Source organism: Cynocephalus volans, chromosome 3 (genome assembly GCF_027409185.1).
Source record: "Cynocephalus volans isolate mCynVol1 chromosome 3, mCynVol1.pri, whole genome shotgun sequence".
NCBI classification, from domain to species: Eukaryota; Metazoa; Chordata; class Mammalia; order Dermoptera; family Cynocephalidae; genus Cynocephalus; species Cynocephalus volans.
This window is the reverse complement of record NC_084462.1, coordinates 181,253,920-181,276,129: the sequence shown is the minus strand read 5'-3', so window position 1 is coordinate 181,276,129 and position 22,210 is coordinate 181,253,920. Positions and strand designations below refer to the sequence as shown.

At 39.1% G+C, this 22,210-nt stretch overlaps 1 protein-coding gene across 11 annotated transcripts in view; it reads right to left on the bottom strand.

The window, feature by feature from the left end:
- PPP2R5C (protein phosphatase 2 regulatory subunit B'gamma) overlaps nucleotides 1-22,210 on the bottom strand; it is a 149,654-nt gene that overhangs the window by 49,136 nt on the left and 78,308 nt on the right. For all 11 annotated transcript variants that reach the window (XM_063092136.1, XM_063092131.1, XM_063092132.1 and 8 more), the window contains one exon: nucleotides 18,231-18,430. In XM_063092136.1, the coding sequence (XP_062948206.1) occupies nucleotides 18,231-18,430 (200 nt within the window). The remainder of the gene's footprint in view (nucleotides 1-18,230; nucleotides 18,431-22,210) is intronic.

Here is a 22,210-nt window from a genome sequence, read left to right as displayed (position 1 = left end):
GAATTTTTGTAGTACTTAAACAATTTAAAATTTAGGTGGAATAGCAAAAATCCTGTTAGCAACCTTAAAGGAAAAAAACTGTCCCTTTTCTCATTTGTAAAGTGAGTTCAAATCTGCTTTTGGCACCAGAACTCAGTTGTCAGGAACGTAAGCCTGCACTTTTCGTACTGCTGAATCCCAGCACCTATCACAGTGCCTGGCACCTAGTAGGTCTTCAAATACTTGCTGAGAGTAAATAGATCCTCTGGGCAAAGCACATATCAGTAACCTTATTAAACTGCAACCCCAAGTAATTACCCGAGAACTGTGGAAAATGTCTGATGAGACCTTTAGCTCTCAGCTGTAATGTAATTACACTTCTAGCTGGGTCCCTCATTTCAGTTCTTCTGTGACGCTGTACATTTACTTTGGGATATTTATCCCAAATGTAACAGGATGGTGGGTAATTCTTGGTCTAACGTCCTCCTCCTGCCCATAGCCCAGGATCTGTCACCCTGCCCGGCACAGACGATCACTCAGCAAACAGGATGGTGACAGCGGGCTTTCCTTTCACGAATCTACATTGTCACCACCTCCACGACAGGAGCTGCTTTCAAAGAATGCGATTCTACCTCCAAATAGATGCAAGTATGTGATATTTAAAAAAAGAAGTACAAACATTTAAAGATACCATAGAAATGAAAGTTTACAAAACTTTGTAGAATACTTAAGAAAGGAAATTTAGTCTCAATGTTTCAAATAACGAATATTTAAACTTTTATACTTTTACAACTAAATGTTATAATACTATCTTCAGATAAGTATGAAAATATGATAGCATTTATAATTATATGTATGAGTTATTTTTAATTTTTGTTTTTGAGTTTAAGAATAGAAAGTTTATTTATACATGTTAAGCAATAATTTGTAATACTTATAATTCAGCTCAATTAGTGTCATTTAAAGATAACACTGGCTTTGGACATTTCTCTTAACTTATTTACTCTGGGCCAAAGGTTAGCTTTATATAGATTCTTAATGATGTACTCCCAATATTTTATTATGAAAAATTTTAATGCAAAAAAGTTGAAAAAATTTTATTGTGAACAGCTATCACCCAGATTTTACCATTAACATTTTAATGTATTTGCTTTATCAAATACTTTGATTTTTTTTGAAGCGTGAGAAAGTTTAGGAATGCTTTAGAATAGCAAAACAATATACTCTGCATCCCATAGGATATAATCAGACTAAGAGAAGTTTCAGAGTTAAAGTACTTATCACTTCCCACACAGGTATGTAGAGCCAACCATTTTTTTTTCTTTTTTCTTTTTATTGATTATACATATTCATGGTGCACAGGGCTCACTGTCAGCATCTGTGCCCAAGATGTGCGATCAGATCAATGCTATTAGCATGCCCACCACCTCAAACTGCAGTTATTCCGTGTCCCCCACCCCAACTCTCCCCAGCCCCCGTCTCCCCCACTGCCCCGCCCCTGCAATCCTAGGTCTGCTCTCTCCCTCTGCAAGTTCAACACACAACCACTGTCTTTCTTTCCTTCCTTCTTTCTGTTAGCTCCTACTTATGAGTAAGGACATAGAGTATATTTCCCTCTGTGCCTGGCTTATTTCATTTAACATAATTTTCTCCAAGCTCATCCATGTTGCTGCAAATGGCAGAATTTCATTCTTTTTTTATGGCTGAATAGTATTCCATGGTGTACATATACCACATTTTCCTTATCCAGTCGTCTGTCAAAGGACATTTAGGTTGGTTCCATATTTTATCTATTGTAAATAGAGCTGTGCTGAACATGGGAGTGCAGGTGTCCTTTTGACATGACTTCCATTCCTTTGGGTATATACCCAGAAGTGGGATAGCTGGATTATATGGTAGAGCTTTCTGTAGTTGTTTGAGAAACCTCCATACTGTTTTCCATGGTGGCTGCACTAATTTACAGTCCCACCAACAGTGCAGGAGAGTTCCCCTTTCTCTGCATCCTTGTCAGCATTTGTTATTCTCTCTGTTTTTCATAATAGGCAGTCTACCTGGGGTGAGATGATATATCAATGTGGTTTTAATTTGTATTTCTCTGATGATTAATGATGTTGAGCATTTTTTTCAAGTACCTGTTGGCCATTGGTATGTCTTCTTCGGAAAATGTCTAATCAGCTCTTTTGCCCATTTTTAAATTGGATTATTTGTATTTTTACTGTGTAGCTATTTGAGTTTCTCATATATTTTGGATGTAAGTCCCTTTCAGACCTATAGTTTGCAAATATTTTCTCCTATTCCATATAGTGTCTTTTCAGTCTGTTGATTGTTTCCTTTACTGTGTAGAAGCCTTTTATTTTTTTTATTTTTATTTTGTTTTGAAAGATTTATATGATCTGAAGAGAAACAAGAGCTAGAAGCCTTTTAGTTTGACATAATCTCATTTATTTTTTCTTTTGTTGCTTGTGCTTTTGGGGTCTTGTTCATAAAGTCTTTGCCCAGTCCTAATTCTTGAAGTATTTCCACTGTTTTTCTTTAGTAGTTTTATAGTTTCAGGTCTTATACCTAAGTCTTTAAACCATTTTGAGTTGATTTTTGTCTTATGATGAGAGGTGCAGATCTAGTTTTATTCTTCTGCATATGGATGACCAGTTTTCCCAGCATCATTTATTGAAGAGACAGTCCTTTCTCCAACATACATCCTGTTGCTTTTGTCAAAGATCAGTTGGCTGTTAAGTATGTGGGTTGATTTCTGGGTTTTCTCTTCTGTTTTCTTATGCCAGTACCATGCTGTTTTGGTTACCATAGCTTTGTAGTATAACTTGAAGTCAGGTAGTGTTATGCTTCCAACTTTATTTATTTATATTTGCTCAGGATTGCTTTGGGGTCTTTTATTGTTCCACATGAATGCTAGGATTTGTTTTTTCTATCTCTGTGAAGAATGTCATTGGTATTTTGATGGCAATTACATTCAATCTGTAGATTGCATTGGGTAGTATGGACATTTTCACAGTGTTGATTCTAATCCAAGAGCATGGAATGTCTTTCTGCCTTTTTGTGTCTTCCTTAATTTCTTTCAGTAGTGATTTGTAGTTCTCACTGTAGAGATCTTTCACCTCCTTAGTTAAATTGAGTCCTAGGTATTTTATTTTTTTGGTGACTATTGTAAAGGGGCTTACTTTCTTGATTTTTTTTCTGCTAGTTTGTTACTGGAGAATAAAAATGCTACTGACTTTTGGGTGTTGATTTTGTATCCTGCAACATTACTGAAATTGTTAATCAGCTCCACGTGTTTTTTGGTAGAGTCTTTAGGTTTTTCTATATAGAATCATGTCATCTGCAAACAGGGACAATTTGACTTTATCTTTTCCAATATGGATGCTCTTTCTTTTTCTTGCCTGGTTTCTCTGGCTAGTACTTCTAACACTATGTTAAACAGGAGTGGTGAGAGTGGGCATCCTTGTCTTGTTCCTGTTTTTAACAGGAAAACTTTTGGCTTTTCTCCATTCAGGATGATATTGGCAGTGGGTTTGTTGTATATGGTTTTCATTGTGTTGAGATACTTTTCTTCTATACCTAATTTGCTGACAGCCTTTATCATGAAGGGATGTTGAATTTTGTTGAGTGCTTTTTTTTTTGCATCTATTGAGATAATCATATGATTTTTGCCCTTAATTTTGTTGATGTGGTGTATCACATATATTGACTTGCGTATATTGAACCATCCCTGTGTCCCTGGGATGAATCCCACTTGATCATGGTGTATAATGTTTTTGATGTGTTGTGCTGTATTCTGATCACTAGTATTTTTTTGAGGATTTTTGCATCTATGTTCGTATCAGAGATACTGACCTGATATTGTACTTTTCTCTGGTTTTGGTATCAAGGTGGTGAGTTTGGGAGACTGGCCTTTGCTTCAATTTTTGGAATAGTCTGAAGAGAACTGGTATAAATCTCTCTTTAAAGGTTTGGTAGAATTCAGCAGTAAAGCCATCTGGTTCTGGGCTTTTTATGTTGGGAGACTGCAGATTACTGTTTCAATCTCATTGCTTGTTATTGGTCTGTTCCTGTTTTCTATATCTTCTTGGTTCAGTATTGGCAATTTGTATGGGTCCAGAAATGTATCCATTTCCTCCAGGTTTTCAAATTTGTTGGCGGATAGTTGTTTGCAATAGTCTGTAATGATTCTTGGTATTTCTGTGGTATTGGCTGTGATGTCTCCTTTTTCATTTCTGATTTTTGGTATTTGGGTCTTCTTTTTTGTTAACCTAGCTAATGGTTTGTCTATTATGTTTATCTTCTCAAAAAAACTTTTTGTCTCATTGATCTTCTGTATCATTTTTTGGGTCTCTATATCATCCAGTTCTGCTCTGATCTTAATTCTTCCCGTCTACTAACTTTGGGATTGGATTGTTCTTGTTTTTCTAGTTCTTTGATGTATAGTGTTAGGTTGTTTATTTTAAATCTTTCTATTTTGTTGATGTAAGCATTTATTGCAATAAACTTCCCTCTTAGTACTGTTTTTGAAGTATCCCACAGGTTTTGGTATGATGTGTCTTTATTTTTGTTGGTTTCAAGAAATTTTTTGATTTCCTGTTTAATTTCTTCTTTGACCTATAAGTCATTCAGGAGCCTGATGTTTAATTTCCATGTATTTTAGCTTGTTGTTAATTTCCAGTTTTAATCCATCATGGTCTGAAAAGATGCTTGAGATGATTTTGATTTTTAAAAATTTGTTGAGACCTGATTTGTGACCTAATATATGGTCTATCCTGGAGCATGTTCCATGTGTTGATGAAAAGAATGGATTTTCTGTAGTTGTTGGATGAAATGTTCTGTAGATATCTGCCAGGTCCAATTGGTCTAAAGTGTAGTTTAAATCCCATGATTCTCTGTTGATTTACTGTCTGGATAATCTGTCCAGTGCTGAGAGAAGGGTGTTCAGGTCCCCACTATTATCCTATTGGGGTCTATCTTTCTCTTTAGGTCTAATACCATTTGCTTTATATATCTGGGTACTCTTGTGGTGGGTGCATATATACTTATGATTGTTATATCTTCTTGCTGGATAAATCCCTTTATCATTATACAGTGGCCTTGTCTCTTTTTATGGTTTTTGGTTTAAAGCCTATTTTATCTAAAACAAGAACAGCTACTCCTGCTTGTTTTTGTTTCCATTTGCGTGGCATATCTTTTTCCATCCCTTCACTATTAGTTTGTGTGTGTCTTAATAGGTGAGGTGAGTCTCTTGAAGACAGCTTCTATTTGGATTTAGTTTTTTAATCCAACCTGTAAGACTGTGTCTTTGAGTGGGGAGTTTAATCCATTTACACTTAGGGTTGTTATTTAGAGGCACTGTCTTACTCCTGCCATTTTATTGGTTTTGTTTAGATGCTTTAAATATCTTTTGTTCCTTACTTCTCCTTTTATTACTTGTCTTCAAAGTCTGTTGTTTTTTTGAGGTGGTAAGATTTAGTTTCTTTTTTCTTTCTCATTTGCATTTGTGTTTTACCAGTGGGTTTTGTTCTTTCATACGTATTTGTGGAAGTGATTACTATTTTTGGATTCTAGGTGCAGGACTCCCTTGAGAATTTTTTTGCAGAGCTGGTTGTGTGGTGATAAACTCCCACAGTTTTTGTTTGTCTGGAAAATGCACTATTTCTCATTTCTGAAGGGTAGCCTTGCCAGGTATAGTATTCTTGGCTGGCAGTTTCTTTCTTTTAGTATTTTGAATATGTTATCACATTTTCTTCTTGCCTGTAGTTTCAGTTGAGAAGTCTGCTGTTAGTCTGATGTAGGCTCCCTCATAAGTGCCTTAACACTCTTTTCTTGCTGCTTTTAGGATTCTGTCTTTGAGCTTTGCCAGTTTGACTACAATGTGTATCTGAGAGAATCTTTTTGGACTGAATCTGTCTAGAGATCTTTGAGCTTCCTGGATCTGAGGGTCTGTGTCTCTACCAGGGAAGTTTTCTGTTATTATTTCATTGAATAGATTTTTCAATGCCTTTACCTTTCTCCTTTTCTGGAACACCCATGATTTAGATGTTTGTGCACTTAAAGCTATCTGCTAGCTCTCTTAGACTTTCTTCATTTTCTAAAATTTTTTCCTTTTTTTTTTTTTTTTTGTCTGTCTGGGTTATTTTGTAAAGACCATCTTCAAGATCAGAGATTCTTCCTTCTGCTTGCTGTAATTTGCTGCTTAACTTAGTTGTATTTTTTATTTCACTGAACAAATCCTTTAGTTCCAAGAGTTCTGCTACATTCATTTTTAAGGTATTAATCTCTTTGTAAATTTCCTCCTTCATATCCTGGATATTTTTTTTCTCATTTCATTGTGTTGTTTAATTGAGTCTTCTCTTATCTCATTGAGTTTCCTTAAGATTGTTACTTGGAATTCCTTTTTGGTCATTTCGAGGGTTTCCTGTTCTGTAGAGTCTGGTACTTGAGAATTACTATATTCCTTTGGTGCTGTCATATTTTCTTGTTTTTCGTATTTCTTGTATTTCTATGTTGATTTTTGGTCATCTGGTAGATCAGTTGCTTCTTCTATTACTCTGGAGTGGACTATAAGGAGAAAGACTTCCTCCTTTTTTTTCATGCTCCTCCGGTGACTCTCTTTGTGTCAATGCAGTAGAATATGCAGCAAGCCACCTGCATGGTGGCTGTGGCTGCTACTGTGGTGACAAGCCGTCCTAGCAGGAGCAGAAGCTGTGGTGGTGGTTGTTGTAGACCACCTCTGTGGAAGCAGTGCAGGGCGGTCATGGCGGTGTTCACGCCTGTCTTCTGTTCTGGTTGGGGAGAGGCTGCCCAGGGCTTTTCCTGCCTGTGCTCCTCCAGTTGTGGCAGGTGGCACTGGGTCCTGCCTTCTATGTGGGCTGTGGGAGGTCTACCCGGGACTTTCCCCTGCCTGTGCCTCCCTGGTCACTGAGGGTGGCACTGGGTTCCTGCCTAGCCAACCATTTTCGTGTCTTGTCCCCAACCACCAAATAATGTATAAAGTTACAGAATTATAAATTATGCAAATAGTCTTTGATCACTACATTTTGCACAATCATTTCCGAATCACCTGTGTGGATGGAGTTAAGTGTTTACTAAGTGTTTATTACAAATGAACCAGAGACTTATGCTTCCAGACAAGATAGAGTAACGGGGATAGGGTTTACCCTGCTGCCTGAAACCACCAAAAATTTGGGCAAAAATATATGAAATTATGGCTGTCAAGACACTGGATTTCAGTCAACGAAGGATGGTGATTTCTGAGAGATGGGAACAAATGAGGTAAGCCCTAGAATTACCCCAACTTGTTGCCTTGGTAGAGTTTCCTGGTTGCAGTGCAGGGAAGAAGAACCTAGGGGGAGTCCAGTAGTTAAAGCTGGTTAGAATTTGCAAGGCAGAGTTCCATAGAGGAGAGAGCTGCATAGAGAGAACTCCAGAGATTTACAGAGAGGTCTCCTTCAACTATTCAGCAGAGTACCAATCAGAATATTTGTGTTAGAAAACCTCCAGAGGTTGGGAAAATAACCACCCAAAAAGACTAGCAAGAACACAGTACTTGCTCAGGGCTCAGAACAGTGCCTGTTCCCACCAACCAGACTGGAAAAATTCATAAATCATGGGGCACCGGGTTCATAATTAGAAGGGTGTTGTCTCAGTAGTGGGGAATAATTAGCTCTGGAATTGCTATGGCTCTGGTCCTGCTTAAAACATGTTAGAAGCAAGAACCAGAAGGATCAAACTGTTTTCAAGTAAATCTTAATTGCATCCCCAAACAAATCTCAAGAACACAGGTATACATATATAAGTATGTAGCACTCAACAAGGCAAAATACACAATGTAAGGGATCTAATTAAAAATTACCAGATATGCAAAGAAGCAGGAAAATATAATTTATAATGAGAAGAAAAACCAATCAACTGAACTGGTGTGGAACTGACACAGATGTTAGAATTAGCAGACAAGAATATTAAAATAGTATTCTGTATGTCCAAAAAGTTAGGTAGAGACAATGAAGATAGAAAAAAAAAAGACACAAATGAAACTATTAGAGATGACAACAACAAGGTGTAACATAAAAAATGTACCGGATGGGAATTAGCAGCAGATGAGACACTGCAGAAGAGATCAGTGAGCTTGAAGACGGCAAAGGAAACTATCCAAGTAAAACTGAGGACACCAGAGAGGGAAAAGGGAAGGGAGGTGAGGAGGGAGGGCTAGCAGGAAGCCAATAAGGGGCCACAAAAAATGTTTACAACGTATAATGGAAAAAATAGAAAAGAAAACGTGATGCTTACATCAGGGTAATTAGCATATTCAACACTACACAATGTAACCATTTTTTATGGCTCTTTACCGATCTCTTGCTACCCCCTTTCCCTTCCGCCTCCGAAGGAACAGATGCGTGCAACAGCACGGCTGAATCTCAAATGCACCACGCCAAGTCAAAGGCGCTGTAGACTCAAAAGGCCAGACTCTGTATGGACCCAGGCACGGGATGTTCCGAAAAGACAAAATGATGGGACTAGAGAAGGGATGAACGGTTGCCAGAGACGAAGGGTAAGAGGAAGGTTTCGACTACAAAGGGTGCATCGAGCAATTTTTTTGGAGTGCCAGAAACTGTTCTATATCTTGATTGTTGTGGTAGTTTCATGACTATATGCCTTTTTCAAACCTCTGAGAACCGGTCACTAAAAAGAGTGAATTTTGCTATATGTAAGTTAAAAATTAATTTTAAAAAAGTTACAGAACGATATTCATCAGGCCAAAAGTTCCCAAAACTTCTTGGTTCACAATGCCCTTAGTGTCTTAGTAATTTCTTCATTGTGCCCCAGACCAAAAGAAATACCTAACAACTTTGGAGCTTTACTGAGTAAACCCAGTAAACCCAGATTTACTAAGATATAATCAATATATAATTAATTCTAAATAATTAAGGTATATAATTTGATATGTTTAACGTACGTATACAAGGGTACTTCAAAAAGTTCGTGGATTTATATTATCTTTTAATTCTATTTTTCCACAAACTTTTTGCAGTACCCTTGTATACCTGTGAAACCCTCATATAATCAGATAATGAACACACCCACCACACCCAAAAGTTTCTTAGCATTTTGACAAAATAATACATATGAATTGGTTGGCTGGAGGGCGGGATGGGTAGAACTGGGGAGGGGTGAAGAAAGGAAAAGGATTAAATTTTTCTGTGTTTTTGTATTTGTTTCATTTGTTATAAAAAAAGCATGTATTTTTTTTATAATTTAAAAACATCAAATGAAACAAAGGAAAATCTCAAAATCATCAGAACAAATCTCTAAAAAATGGCTTACTGATATTTAAAGCAGAAAAATCATTCTCTGGATTTCCCAAAGTGCTTTATTTTTAAATCTACTTTTAGCTTGTCACTGACGCTCTTCTTTAACTCACAGTATTGTAACTCTGGCAGAACAGAAACTAAGCAAAAAGCGGAATACACGATTGAAACCCTCACTTGAAGTAAAGCTGTAGACTATTTGAAACCTTGCTGGTTAATAAACTGCCTCTTTTAATTCGAAACATTCTTTTCTCTCCCATTTCTAAACTATCATCACCCTTACAACTAGTAATACTTTCCAGAACACATTGTAAATATCAGATATAAAAACAGAAGGAGGACATCAGTCCAATATCAATCCTTAAGTGACGCACCACGACAATCGTCCTGGGGTTCTGGGGTGAAGCTTCCCCCAAGGACACGGCCAACAAATCCCAAGAAAACCTCTTGTCTTTAAAACTTGTAAGTCAACATCTAATCATCTACAGACAGTACAGATTAAAATCATGTGACTAACTTGTCTTCCCTGGAAATGCAACACAAGTCTTGATAAGAACAGTACTGGTAACATACTACACACAGAAAGCGTTTTTTTTCCAAAAAAAGAAAAACATATCTTTACTGATTTTTGATGACAAATGTGGCTCATGATTGTTATTAACATTTTTTAAAATTACAAAAGTGTATAGTGAAAGGAGAAAATTCACATGATCACACCATCCAAAGGCAGCCACTATTAACAGACTGTACTGTGTTCCTCTAGATTTATTTTTGTAATCCATTTAGAAAATGGAATCACTAAATCAACCTATGGTGTGAATGATGCTGCGCAGTTGTGTAACTGCACTGTGTGTAGTACTTCCTGACTTGTTTTCTCTCCCCAAGTTTCATTTCACTTCTGTGACTTAATTTATATGTTACAAACATGAAATCACACTTCAGGTCATATGTTTGCAATCCCCCAGTCACTATTTAAAGTAACCTAGGGGGCTGGCTCAGTTGGTTAAGCACAGTGTCAATAACATCAAGGTCAAGGGTTCAGATCCCTGTACCAGCCAGCTGCCAAACTCCCCCCACCCCCCAAAAAGAAAAATAAACTAATCTAATCAATGCCCCATGAAGCAGTTCCACAGCATGATAACTTTCTAAATAAGAAAACAGAAAAGTAACCTTGAGGTATCAGAGTCTGCAGCAAGAATTAGAAATAAAACCTATACTAATCTGAAGAAAGAAGGATGCATTTAGGCGTCCACCTGGTAAATGTTCTGAAAATCTTTGGGGGCTTGTCCCTTTCCGGCCCACTTCTGAGGGCGCTGAAAGGAGGAGAGAGAGGACAATTGAATGACAGCTTTGTCATGTGCAGCTTTTCATACGTTCCTCCTTTCATCCTAGCTGCTCTGTAAGGCAGACGATTATTACAGCCATGTGTCTACTGCACTAATGAAAGCTTGCAGAGTCAAGTTGTTCACCCAAAGTGACACAATTAGTGGATGGAAAGTTGGGTACAGACGTGACTGTTTCAACTGCTCAGAAGAGCACCTTCTCGTGGGGAATTCCTTCTGCCCACCTCCACCATGTGACCCAGGCTGGGTCACAATCAGTACTCCACCTCCCTGGCAGCGGCAATAGGTTCCAGGATGGGCAGGTGACACGTAGGCATCAGGCCTTTCTGGTCAGTGCCAGCAAAGGCCACTCTCTCCTCTATAGCTAGAAGCCACCACCACACAGAGATGCCCAAGATAATGAAGGTTGTACACAGAGAGCACGGGACATGGGACACTGAGAGAGAAGTTGTCCCTGTGAGTCCATGGACTAAGCCTGTGAGCTACCTCAGTGTCTGCCTGATGAACGCCACTTTGAGCATGAACAATAGTGAACTAGGGGTGTCTGCCACTTGTAACCCCCCAAACTCTGAATAGTAGGTAAGATTCAAATCCAGGTCTTTCTTATACCAGGGTCCACATTCTTTTCCCTGAATTAACTCCTCATTTGCTGAAGTCAGAAATCTGGGTCTAGGCTCCTCCCCCCAAATCTCTCAGTCAAATCCATCACCAAATCTTGTTTCTGCTTTCTTAACATCTCTCCCACTCGCCCTCTTCTCTGCCATCACGGCCACTTGGTTTATCTCACCACTTCTCTCCTGGAATGTTCTGGAAGTCTTCACAACTAGTCCCTTCACACCTCCATTCCTATATCCCTTCCTATCCATTCTTCTCACTGCAGCCAGGGCACACAGGTGGCCCAGTCCTCAAGGCACAACCTCAATCCTCAGGGTCTATCAGCTCCCCAGGATCTAGACTCCAGCCCCACCCAGTAGGGAGCTCCAAGCTTTGCTCAGTCCCAAACACGCATTACTTTCTCTGGTCTCTGGGTCTTTGGAGGGGCTGTTCCCTCTGCTAGGAACACTCCCCTCTCCACCTCCATCTTGTTTTCACTGAGCCAGCTAGTCCTGAAGCCACTTCTTGGCCATGAGTGTAGACACTACTTCTCTGGGATGCCTCAATACTGGGTTAGGTTCCTGTGCATGTGCTCTCACCAGACCTCATGCAGATCTCCCCCACAGCACACAGGTCGTTGTATCATTCTGTCTGTGTTCTTGTCTCGTCTCCCAGACAAGTAAGGGGTCACAATCATAGTACTCTGTGGTCACTCTGTGAAGAAGGGACTACATGATCTTATTCACTGGTATAGCCCCAGGAGGTAGCATGTACCTGGAATCCAGCAGGTAGGCAATACACATTTTCTGAATGACTCAGGGAGTATGCCAGGCTGCCTTCTACTTAGTAACCCAGCACAGTAGATCTGGATAGTTCTAGCAAGGTCCATTTTGATGTGAAGCACCTCAGAGCCATCCAACTCATCCAACCACTGATCTAACTAACCACCTCCTTTTCTGATCTTCAGGTTATACTTGTCTGTGATTATAAAGACTAGTCTTAATGCCCAAATCTATTCAGAAAACCCCACACCACATGACATTCACTGAGGTTATGGGAAGGCATTGTGCTAAATCTAGCAGAAGAAATGCAAGAGCATAACAAGTGCTTCTCGCAGGGAATTTACAGTCCCAAGACGGGGCAGTGTGGGAAGGTCATTCACAACAGTCACTCTTAAATTTCTGGCATGCTGAAGAACGACCTGGAGAGCATGTGAGAACAGAGAGCACTTCAGCCCATCCCAGAGAGTCTGGTCCGCAGGTCTAGGGCGGGGCCGAGAGCCCGCATCTCTGATAAGCTCCCAGGTGATGCTGATGCTGCAGAAGAGCAGTTCCCAAACTTTTTGGTCCCAGGACCCCATTAAACTCCTAAAACTTACTGAAGACCCCAAAGAGCTTTTGTTTATGAGTTATATCTATTGATATTGCCCGAATTAAAAATTAAACCAGAGAAATTAAAAAAATAACATACATTTATGAAAAATAACTATATTTCCCCAAAAAGAAATTGAGACGAGTGGCAGTGTTAATAGCTGGATTATCCTATCTGCTTCTGTGTTTAGAATGTTGTTTTGGTTGATATACAGGAAAAAAATCTGGTCTCACACAGACATGTAGTTGAAAAAGGAGCATTATTTAGTAGTTTTAGGTAATTACGGACTTCCATACTACAGCAGCACCTGACCAGTAGTAGTTTATTAAAGCTGAGCTCCTACGTGGATGCTGAGACCTTATCAACGAGGGTCTGCACTCCCCCATTCAAATCTGGTGGTGGTCTTGCACTTTGAATGGCTCGCTTGCCCATGGATAATTTTGTAACATTATTTATCATTCATTTGGAAAATACTGGCTCACTGAGTGACGCAGATCTTCCCAGTGGTGACGCGCTTCATCGTATCTATTAAAAAGTCCCATGCATTCACACAGCCTCTGAGCTCAGCAAGAACTCGCAGACCTGGGCAGCTGAAGCTCACCCTGTGGATACAAATGTTCCAAAACTCAAAATTTCCCTTCAGTGCTCAAATTTCATCATTGACAACAAACACTGCCAGTTATTTTCCTTAAAAATGACATTCTCCTTTTGTTTATTTTTTGAGAAAATGCCTGCTAATCCTTCAACTCTGAATGACCCATTTTTCAGGTAAAAACGGCGTTCTGTGAAAAGTGGCAAGTGCGGTGCAACTAGATCACGCAGGTGCCCTTTCCCCCGACCACTGCATCTGCGTGCAGCCAAAGTGCTTTACGCAAGCGTCACATTTCATCACCCAGAGAGAGCATTAAAAGGATGTGTGCACAAAGGTCATGAGGTAATAAAATTAATACCTTCTCCCGCTTCATCTAGACTATTAAGTGAAACTGGCCTTTTTGTTTTTTTTACTGTGGGTGTGTGGTTGTGAATACACCAGGTCAGTTTGGAGCCACCGCCTTGCTTCTTGGTAAGGTGCCAGAAGTTATATCCACTGTGGCTTTTGCACCACCAGTGCAAATGTCAATACAGTGAAAATGTCAAATAAAGTCTTAGTATTATTATGGAAATATTTTTGACTTCACAGAGCCCTTGAAGGGCCCCAGGGATGAGGAACCTGTGATTCACTGATCTGGAGGAGAACCCTGATTCAGAAGATAAGAAAAGAGAGTTCACAGTGCTTAATTTGTGGTCTACTGTAGGCTCTATAAAATTTGGTATATATGCCCATTTTTTGAAAAGGTCTGACCCCAAAACTTATCTCCTTAAATACTGTTAACAAAGTAGTTTTACTTTTACTACTTTCAATTTCTTAAAAGCTGTTACTTGGTTTTGACTATTTTGACTATTGGAAAAATGTCCATACCCAAGACACAGATTAACTAGATAACTTAACTGAAAAAACAGATGGCTGGTTATATTCAAAATATGACTGAAATTAAGACATAACAAAGTTTATGTAATTTAGGCCTGAGAAACTGAATGCCAAAAGTTTCTTCCCCGGGGTGTTGCTCCTCTTCACCCTCATCTCTCTGAACCTGGGCTTTTTTTATCCAGAAGAGAAAAGGGTCAGGCTAGATGATCTGTAAGGTTCTGTTAAATTCTAGGTCTAAAGTCTGTGATGTGTAAAAATACACAGCACATGTGAAAAGACGCTCAGCATTGTTAGTTGTCAGGCAAATGCAAATCAAAAGCACAAGATACCACTTCATAACCACCAGCACAGCTACAACAACAAGGCAGGTAACAAGTGCTAAAGACAGGGAGACGCTGGAACCCCTGTACACTGCAGATAGAAATGTAAACTGGTGCAGCCACTTTGAAAACAGCCTCACAGTTCTTCAGAAAGCTGAACACACTGAGTTAACATGTAGCCCAGAAACTCCACTCCTACCCAAGAGAAATGAAAACACATGTTCACACAAAAGCTTGTACACGAATGTTCATAGCAGCATTACTCATAACAGCCAAAAAATGGACAGAACCCAAATGGCCATCAACAGATAAATAAATAAAGTGTGGCATATCTGTATAATGAACTATTATTTGGCAATAAAAATAAATACTGATACATGCCACAGCATGAATAAACCTTGAAACCATTATGCTAAGTGAAAAAAGCCAGTCACAAAAAACCACTTACTGTATGATTTCATGTACATGAAACGTTCAGAACAGGCAAACCTACAGACAGAAAGCAGACCAGTGGTTGCTTAAGGCTCAGGGTGGGTAAGGGAGTCGGAGAAATGGCAGGAACTATTAACATGGGTGGGATTTCTTTCAGGGGGGATGAAAATATTTTAAAATTAGATGTGATGACAGCTGCACAATCCTATATTCATATTAAAAAGCACTGAATTACCCACTTTAAGTGGGTGAATTGTAAGGTACATGGATAATATCTCAATAAATCTGTTAAAAAAACACATAGCAGTCCTGTCTAAGAGGCAATATATTTAAAAGTAGCAGCATCAGGAATACATCTATAAAGCTTTGGATTCTTAATGTTTCTAAAAATGCTGTGACCAAAACATACACATACACACCAACAAGAAACAAAGAAAACAACAGGCAACACTTCAGGTGTGATGCCTAAGTGCTGCCTAAGTGGTGGGCATACCAGGGGGCCTTGGGCTGCGAAACTTCTCATCAGAATGGAACCACGAAAAGCCCCAGATCTTTCCTACCTGCCCCACTGGGTGCAGGCACTGCCTGGGATGGAGGCCTTCTACTGGTTGCCTGAGTTCCACACCCACGCTCTACTTCTGAGAGGTGACAAGCCTCGGCCAAGTACCACCCCCACCACACACTCTCTTCCTTCATTGTACCTTTCATCAGTGCCCTGTTCATAAAACAAAAGAACAACAATCTGTCCCTGCCCCTATTTTACCCCTAAAGCTCCAGACAAACAAGGGATAAGGGAAGGCTATATTCTCTTCTGAACTTCTCTCAAATCAGATCAGAAAGGAAAGAAAATGAACTGTCCCCTGCTCTTGCAGTGACCACAGAAAAGCATCTTGTGCACATATCTTCATGGGACTGTGTAATTCATCACGTAGAGACAATCTGATTTTTATCACATAGAGTTTTGTCTCTGCACCTTTTTCCTGCCCATGCGGGCAAAGGGCAGAAGTCATACCCAGTCTTGTAACTCCGTCTACTTACCCTGGATTATTTTTCTTCATAGTATTACCATAATCTAAAATGATATGCTATTGAGGGCCGGCCCGTGGCTCACTTGGGAGAGTGCGGTTCTGATAACACCAAGGCCACGGGTTTGGATCCCTATGTAGGGATGGCCGGTTAGCTCACTTGGGAGAGCGTGGTGCTGACAACACCAAGTCAAGAGTTAAGATCCCCTTACCGGTCGGTCGTCTTTTATTTAAAAAAAAAAAAAAAAAAAAAAGATGTTATTGGTTGGCTTATTTTATGCTCCTGTCCCACATGAAAATGAAAGCTTTGGGAAGGCAGAAATCTTGTTCACTGCTCTATTTCCTACTGAAAAAGCTGCCTGGTCCTTGTGGATGCTCAGTAAGTGTCTGTTCAATGCTTCTGAGAGCAAACTGCACAACACTCTGAAGACTCTGAGCACTCTCGGTGCTCAGGGGTGGGGAACAAAGTTCAGAGAGCAGGAGGAGCATCTAGTCAGGAAACAACTGTAGCAGGGGGACAAGAAGTGATTATTATTTAATCTTACAAAACAGTCTCCAGGGCTTTAAGTCCCCTAAGTGGTCCAGTAATGCACAGCGCTACTTGCAAAATACAAACGAGAGACAGAGTCACGCAGTTGGGAACACGCCTGGTTCAAGGGTGGGCATTTGACCTAAGTCAGGCCAACTGAAGTCCCGTCATGCTCTGCAGACTCTTCCCGCTCAGGTTAAAGAGTGGGGATCAGGGACTGCTGGTAGCCAAGACTCCTTAAAAACAGAAAAATCTTCCATGCACGTAAACTTAGTACATATTAAGAAATAAATTTAATTTAAAAAGAAAATACATATAATACATAACAAAGAAGCATTTCAATCAATGGGGAGGAAAGGAATATTCAATATATAATATTGAGACACATGATTTTTCAATAATTTTAGAAGAAAGTCAATTTAGAAGAAAATGAAATTATATCCCTAACCCATGCTATAAAAAAAAAGTTCCAAGAAGATTATAAAATGCAACGAGAAGAACAAAATTATGACAGTTTTAAGAGAAAATATTAGACATTTTTCTTTATGGTTCTGGGTTGGGGCAGCCTTCCAAAGTGCTTAAGAGATGAAATTAAGGAAAAAAGGTATTTGCTCAAGTTTCCTTAGTCTGGAGGGGACAGGTTTTAGGGCATTGACTCTCTTCTCGGTACATGCCCATCACGTTCTCCAGGCACGAGTCTGGGGACAAGAGCCCTCACAGCCCTTACAGGCTTGAGGCTGACTGCACAGTATCCACGCCGATAAATTCTGAACTTCAAGAGTTAACAACAGTAAATTAAAATAATCAAGTCGATCTCAAACTTTTGTGTACTGAACTACAAGAAATTACACTACTTTTCATCTTTTTCCAAAGCAAACATACTAAAGTAAGAAATGAAAGCATTTTAGGTCAACAAGTCTAGTTAATTCTGAAATACACAGCTTTGCAAAAAAAAAAAAAAAAAAGTAACGTAAGTAAGAGTTCAATGAAAACCGGCATTTAAAATTTCATATTAAGCAACAAAGACTCGCCAGTTACTGGGGGTTACTAATTTCAAAGGCAGATAAAATGTCAACAATTCAAAAACACTCAACAGAAAACTGGAGTTCAACGTCATACAGTAAGAGCTGTGGTAACAGCATCGCATGAAATGTTTCCAGGTGGTACTCACTGACGTCACACTAGGATACAGTAAGAATAGCTACGAATGACCTGGGAACAGTCTGTAAAGTATGAGACTATACAGGACTGAGATTTGGGTGCTGAATAAAAACAATGATTAACTAACTATAGGATGACAAACTGTCTCAGCCAATCAGGACTCATTTTCATGACATCAGCACTGACAGGTGAAGGCCTTCTCAGACAACCTCCATTGCCTACTCTGACACCAGCTTGGTCCCATCAATATTTTAACTCCACCCCATCACTAGAATTCTCCTGCACATGTATGGACAACACTTTAACTTCTAAACTATGTAAGGCACTATTATATTAATGACATATATGTTTAAAAAAAAAAAAAGAAACAAAGTGGATAAAATAATTAATACAAATAAAAGTTCTAACATTTCTACCCCATAGGGTAGTTGTGAGGATTAAATGAGTTAATAAATGTAAAGCACTTTGACTGGTCCCTAGAAGGCAACTGATTTCCCTCACTATAGTTATCATTACAATCCAGGATACATTACAAAGAAAATTTTCATTCTTCAAGATACAAATATAAATCTTAGAACACATGGATGTTTTCCCTGGGTAATGTTGTGTTAGGCTCAGATGTCTCAAGTTGTTCTAAGCATATTAGAGTCCTGTTTGTAACTCAGGGTTGGGACATGCTGCTTAAACTGTAATCACTTACCATATGGACTACTTCTGGGTAAATAGGCTCTGTGATCACATTCCGATTATGGGTGATATATTCTACCATTTCACTTAAAGCAGCTCGTTTTACTTCCTTCCACTTTAGGTCACTTAGTGGATCGGAAACAAAGTCAAAGAGGACACAACACTGACGTAACTTCTGGATAAAAAGCTTCTCTTGATCAGCAGGAGGAACATCTGAAAAGCAGAAAGCAAAGTATATTGATCACAAAAATGCTTAACCCAATGTTACTGCAAAACACTTCTAAGCTTTCTCCTATTTTTATTTTGAATTAATGAAGATCAAAGAAAAAAAAACAGATGGGGCAAGGGTAAACAGAGGTTAAATATTCCTTAAAGAAAATGGAAAAAAAAAAAAAAAAAAAAAAAAAAAGCCAGTCACTGCTCAGATCATACATTAAGTGTGATAAAGTTTTATGCTTCTTAATTCTTTCAAACCATGTTGAGAGTACTGTCCAAAATAAATTCTCTCTAAATTCAATCACTCAACAAATACTGTCTGAGCCATCGATGATCACATACATGCCAGGCACTGTTCTGGGCGATGGAACAAGAAGCAAACAGTAAGGCCCCAAGTCTGGGTAAGAGGTATAGATACATTTATACCATGTGACAACTGCACAGGGAAGGTACAGGCAAGGTAAAAAGAAGGGAAGGGTCTTCCTTATGTCTGTCTACTGACTCTAAGCTTACAACAGGGGACAGGCACAAGCACAGAGCAACAGGCATCAGTCCAAAGACTGTCAAAACCAGCTGTCACTTACAAACATTCAATAAGAGTCACCACCTTAGCACTGCACAAAGCACATTTCATTCCTCATTCTGGTCTACAGTCAACACATACAACACTTGATAACTGATGATGTTAATGAAGACAGCAATAATAGTAACAATAACTATTATTTAGTTAGTGCTTACCTGGGTCAGATATCATCCTAAAAAGTTTCAATATGATTTGTATAAAGCTACTAAAAATTTAATCTCCACAATAACACAACAGAGATAAAGAAACAAATTTAGAGGATCATTGTAGGGCTGGCAAGTGATTAAGCTGAATTCAAACAAAGCTCTGTATGACTGTCCAGTATTTTGGAAAGTTTGGAAAACTGCTATCTGCCAGTGTGAACTTCACAGATTCCCTGGGCTGAAGATGAGATCAGTGGTGATATTAACAAATGTGATTCATTAATATCCATAATACTAAAATGTGTCAAAGATTTCCAAAATGCCTTAGAAGATTTGTATAACCCAGTGGGCCAGAATTTTCCAAATGATTAAAAAATGGTGTTATAATATCATTCAAGGGCAAAAGAGCCACTCAAAGTGCAAGGTAAACCCTTGGATTTCTTTCTTTCTTTCTTTTTTTTTTCTGACTGGTAAGGGGATCGCAACCCTTAGCACGGTGTTGTCTGCACCATGCTCAGCAAGTGAGCGCACTGGCCATCCCTATATAGGATCCGAACCTGAGGCCTCAGTGCTACCGGCGCCGCACTCTCCCGAGTGGGCCACGGGGCTGGCCCAACTCTTGGATTTTAATGGAATAAAATGTAGACAGCTCATTGATATGGTTTCAGATTCCTTAAAAAAACTACCTGAGCAATGCCTGGGCTCCTAAGCAGAACCCAAGGGCAGCAGCCCCCTCCACCCTGAAGCAGGCAAGACAGCAACACCTGGTGGCCTGGGCAGGAGCTGAGGGCAGCAGCACCCTCTGCCTGGAAGCAAGCAAGACAGTACACTGAAAACACCACTTTCACATGGGTGGCCCACCACAGCCACTGCCACGGCCACTACAAAAGTGGTTTGATGCCACAGCAGTAGCCACAGCCACCGTGCAGGCAGTTGCCAGACACTCAACTGCACTGACACCAGCAGAGACTGGAAAAAGAAGAGAAAGTCTCTCTCTTCAAAGCCCACCCCAGAGTGGTAGAAGAAGCAACTGCTCTACCAGCTGACCAGACATCAACATAGAGATACCAGAAATATGAAAACCCAAGAAAATATGACACCACCAAAAGAATACAGTAGTTCTCAAATACCAGACCCTACAGAGTAGGAAACCTACAGTAATTCTCAAATAACAGACCACATAGAGCAGAAAACCTTTAAAATGACTGAAAAGGATCTCCAAGCAACAACAATCTTAAGGAACTCACTGAGATATAAGAAGACTCAGTTAGACAACATTATGAAATGAGAAAAAAAAAAATTCAGGATATGAAGGAGGAAATTTACAAAGAGATTAATACCTTAAAAAAGAATGTAGCAGAACTCATAAAACTAAAAGACTCACTCAACGAAATAAAAATACACAACCGAGAGCTTAAGCAGCAGACCAGAACAAGCAGAACAAATTTCTGATCTTGAAGACAATCTCTTTGAAATAACCCAGGTGGACCAAAAAAAAAAAGGAAAAAAGAAGAAAATGTAAGAGCTAGTAGACAACCTAAAGTGCATAAACTTTTGAATCATGGGTGTTCTGGAAGGGGAGGAGAAAGGAAAAGGCATGGAATCTATTCAATGAAGCAATAACAGAAAACTCCCCAGGTATAGGGAGAGACATGGGCCTTCAGATCCAGGAGGCTCAAAGATCCCCAAACAGATTCAACCCAAAATGGTCCTCTCCAAGTCACATTATAGTCAAACTGGCAAATCTCAAAGACAAAGAGAAAAATCTTAACAGAAGCAAGAGAAAAGCATCAAGTCACCTATAAGGGAACCCCTATCAGGCTAACAGCAGACTTCTCAACAGAAACTCCACAGGCCAGAAGAAAATGGGATGATATATTTAACTAAAAGAAAAAACTGCCAGCCAAGAATACTATACCCAACAAAGCTATCCTTCAGAAATGAGGGAAAAATAGTGTATTTTCCAGACAAACAAAAACTGTGGGAGCTCACTACCACACAACCAGCCCTACAAGAAATCTTCAAGGAAGTCCTGCATCTGGAATCTGAAAACTGATAAACACTACCATGAATACTCAAAAAAGAACAAAACTAACTGGTAGAACAAAAATGCAAAAGAGAAAGAGAAAGAAACTAAATCTTACCAATACAAAAAACCATAATGACAATGTAATAATGTCCCAGCTTTATTTCTGATTTTAGTAATTTTGGTCTTCTTTCTTTTTTCTTGGTCGATCTAGATAAAGGTTTGCAAATTTTGTTGACATTTTTAAGGAATCAATTTTTGATCTCGTTGATTTTCTCTATTTTTTTTGATTCCCTAGTTCATGTATTTCTGTTGTAATCTTTGTTATTTCCTACTTATATTTGCTTTTGGTTTAGTTTGCTCTTATTTTCTGTTTTCTTAAGGTAGAAGTTTAAATTACTGATTTGAGATTTTTCTTATTTCTAATAAAGGTATTTACAGGTATAAATTTTCCTCTTAAGCACCACATGAGCCCTATATCCTATAAATTTTGATATGTTGCACTTTGATTTTTATTTCAAAGTAAAAAAAAAAAAAGAAAAGAAAGAAAGAAGGAAAGTACCCATTTGTTACGTTTTGGTACAATATCATAGAAATGTCCACTATCTGAAAAGGCTATTAAGATACTCCTCTGCTCCCAACCACATTTTCCTACACTTCAATCAGAGAAACAAGTGGCAAGAGACAGAACGCAAAAGCAGGCAGGGACCCAGCTGTCTCCTACTAAGCCAGATGTTGCAGAGGTTTGCAAAGATATAAAGTAATGCCACTCTTCTCACTAAATTTGTTTTTATTTTGGAAAATATGGCTATTTTCATAAAAATATGTTATTTCTGTTGACATGTAATAAGTTTATTTTTTAATGAATTAATAAATGTTTAAAAGTTTTCTGTGGTTTAGTTTTGAATATGGTCAGTATTGATAGCCAAACTCACATAAACAGGAGCTCTGTGGAGTCCTGCAATTTTAGGAGTGTGAAGGGGTCCTGAGACACACTGCCCCACAGCAGCCTCAGTCCAGCCAGT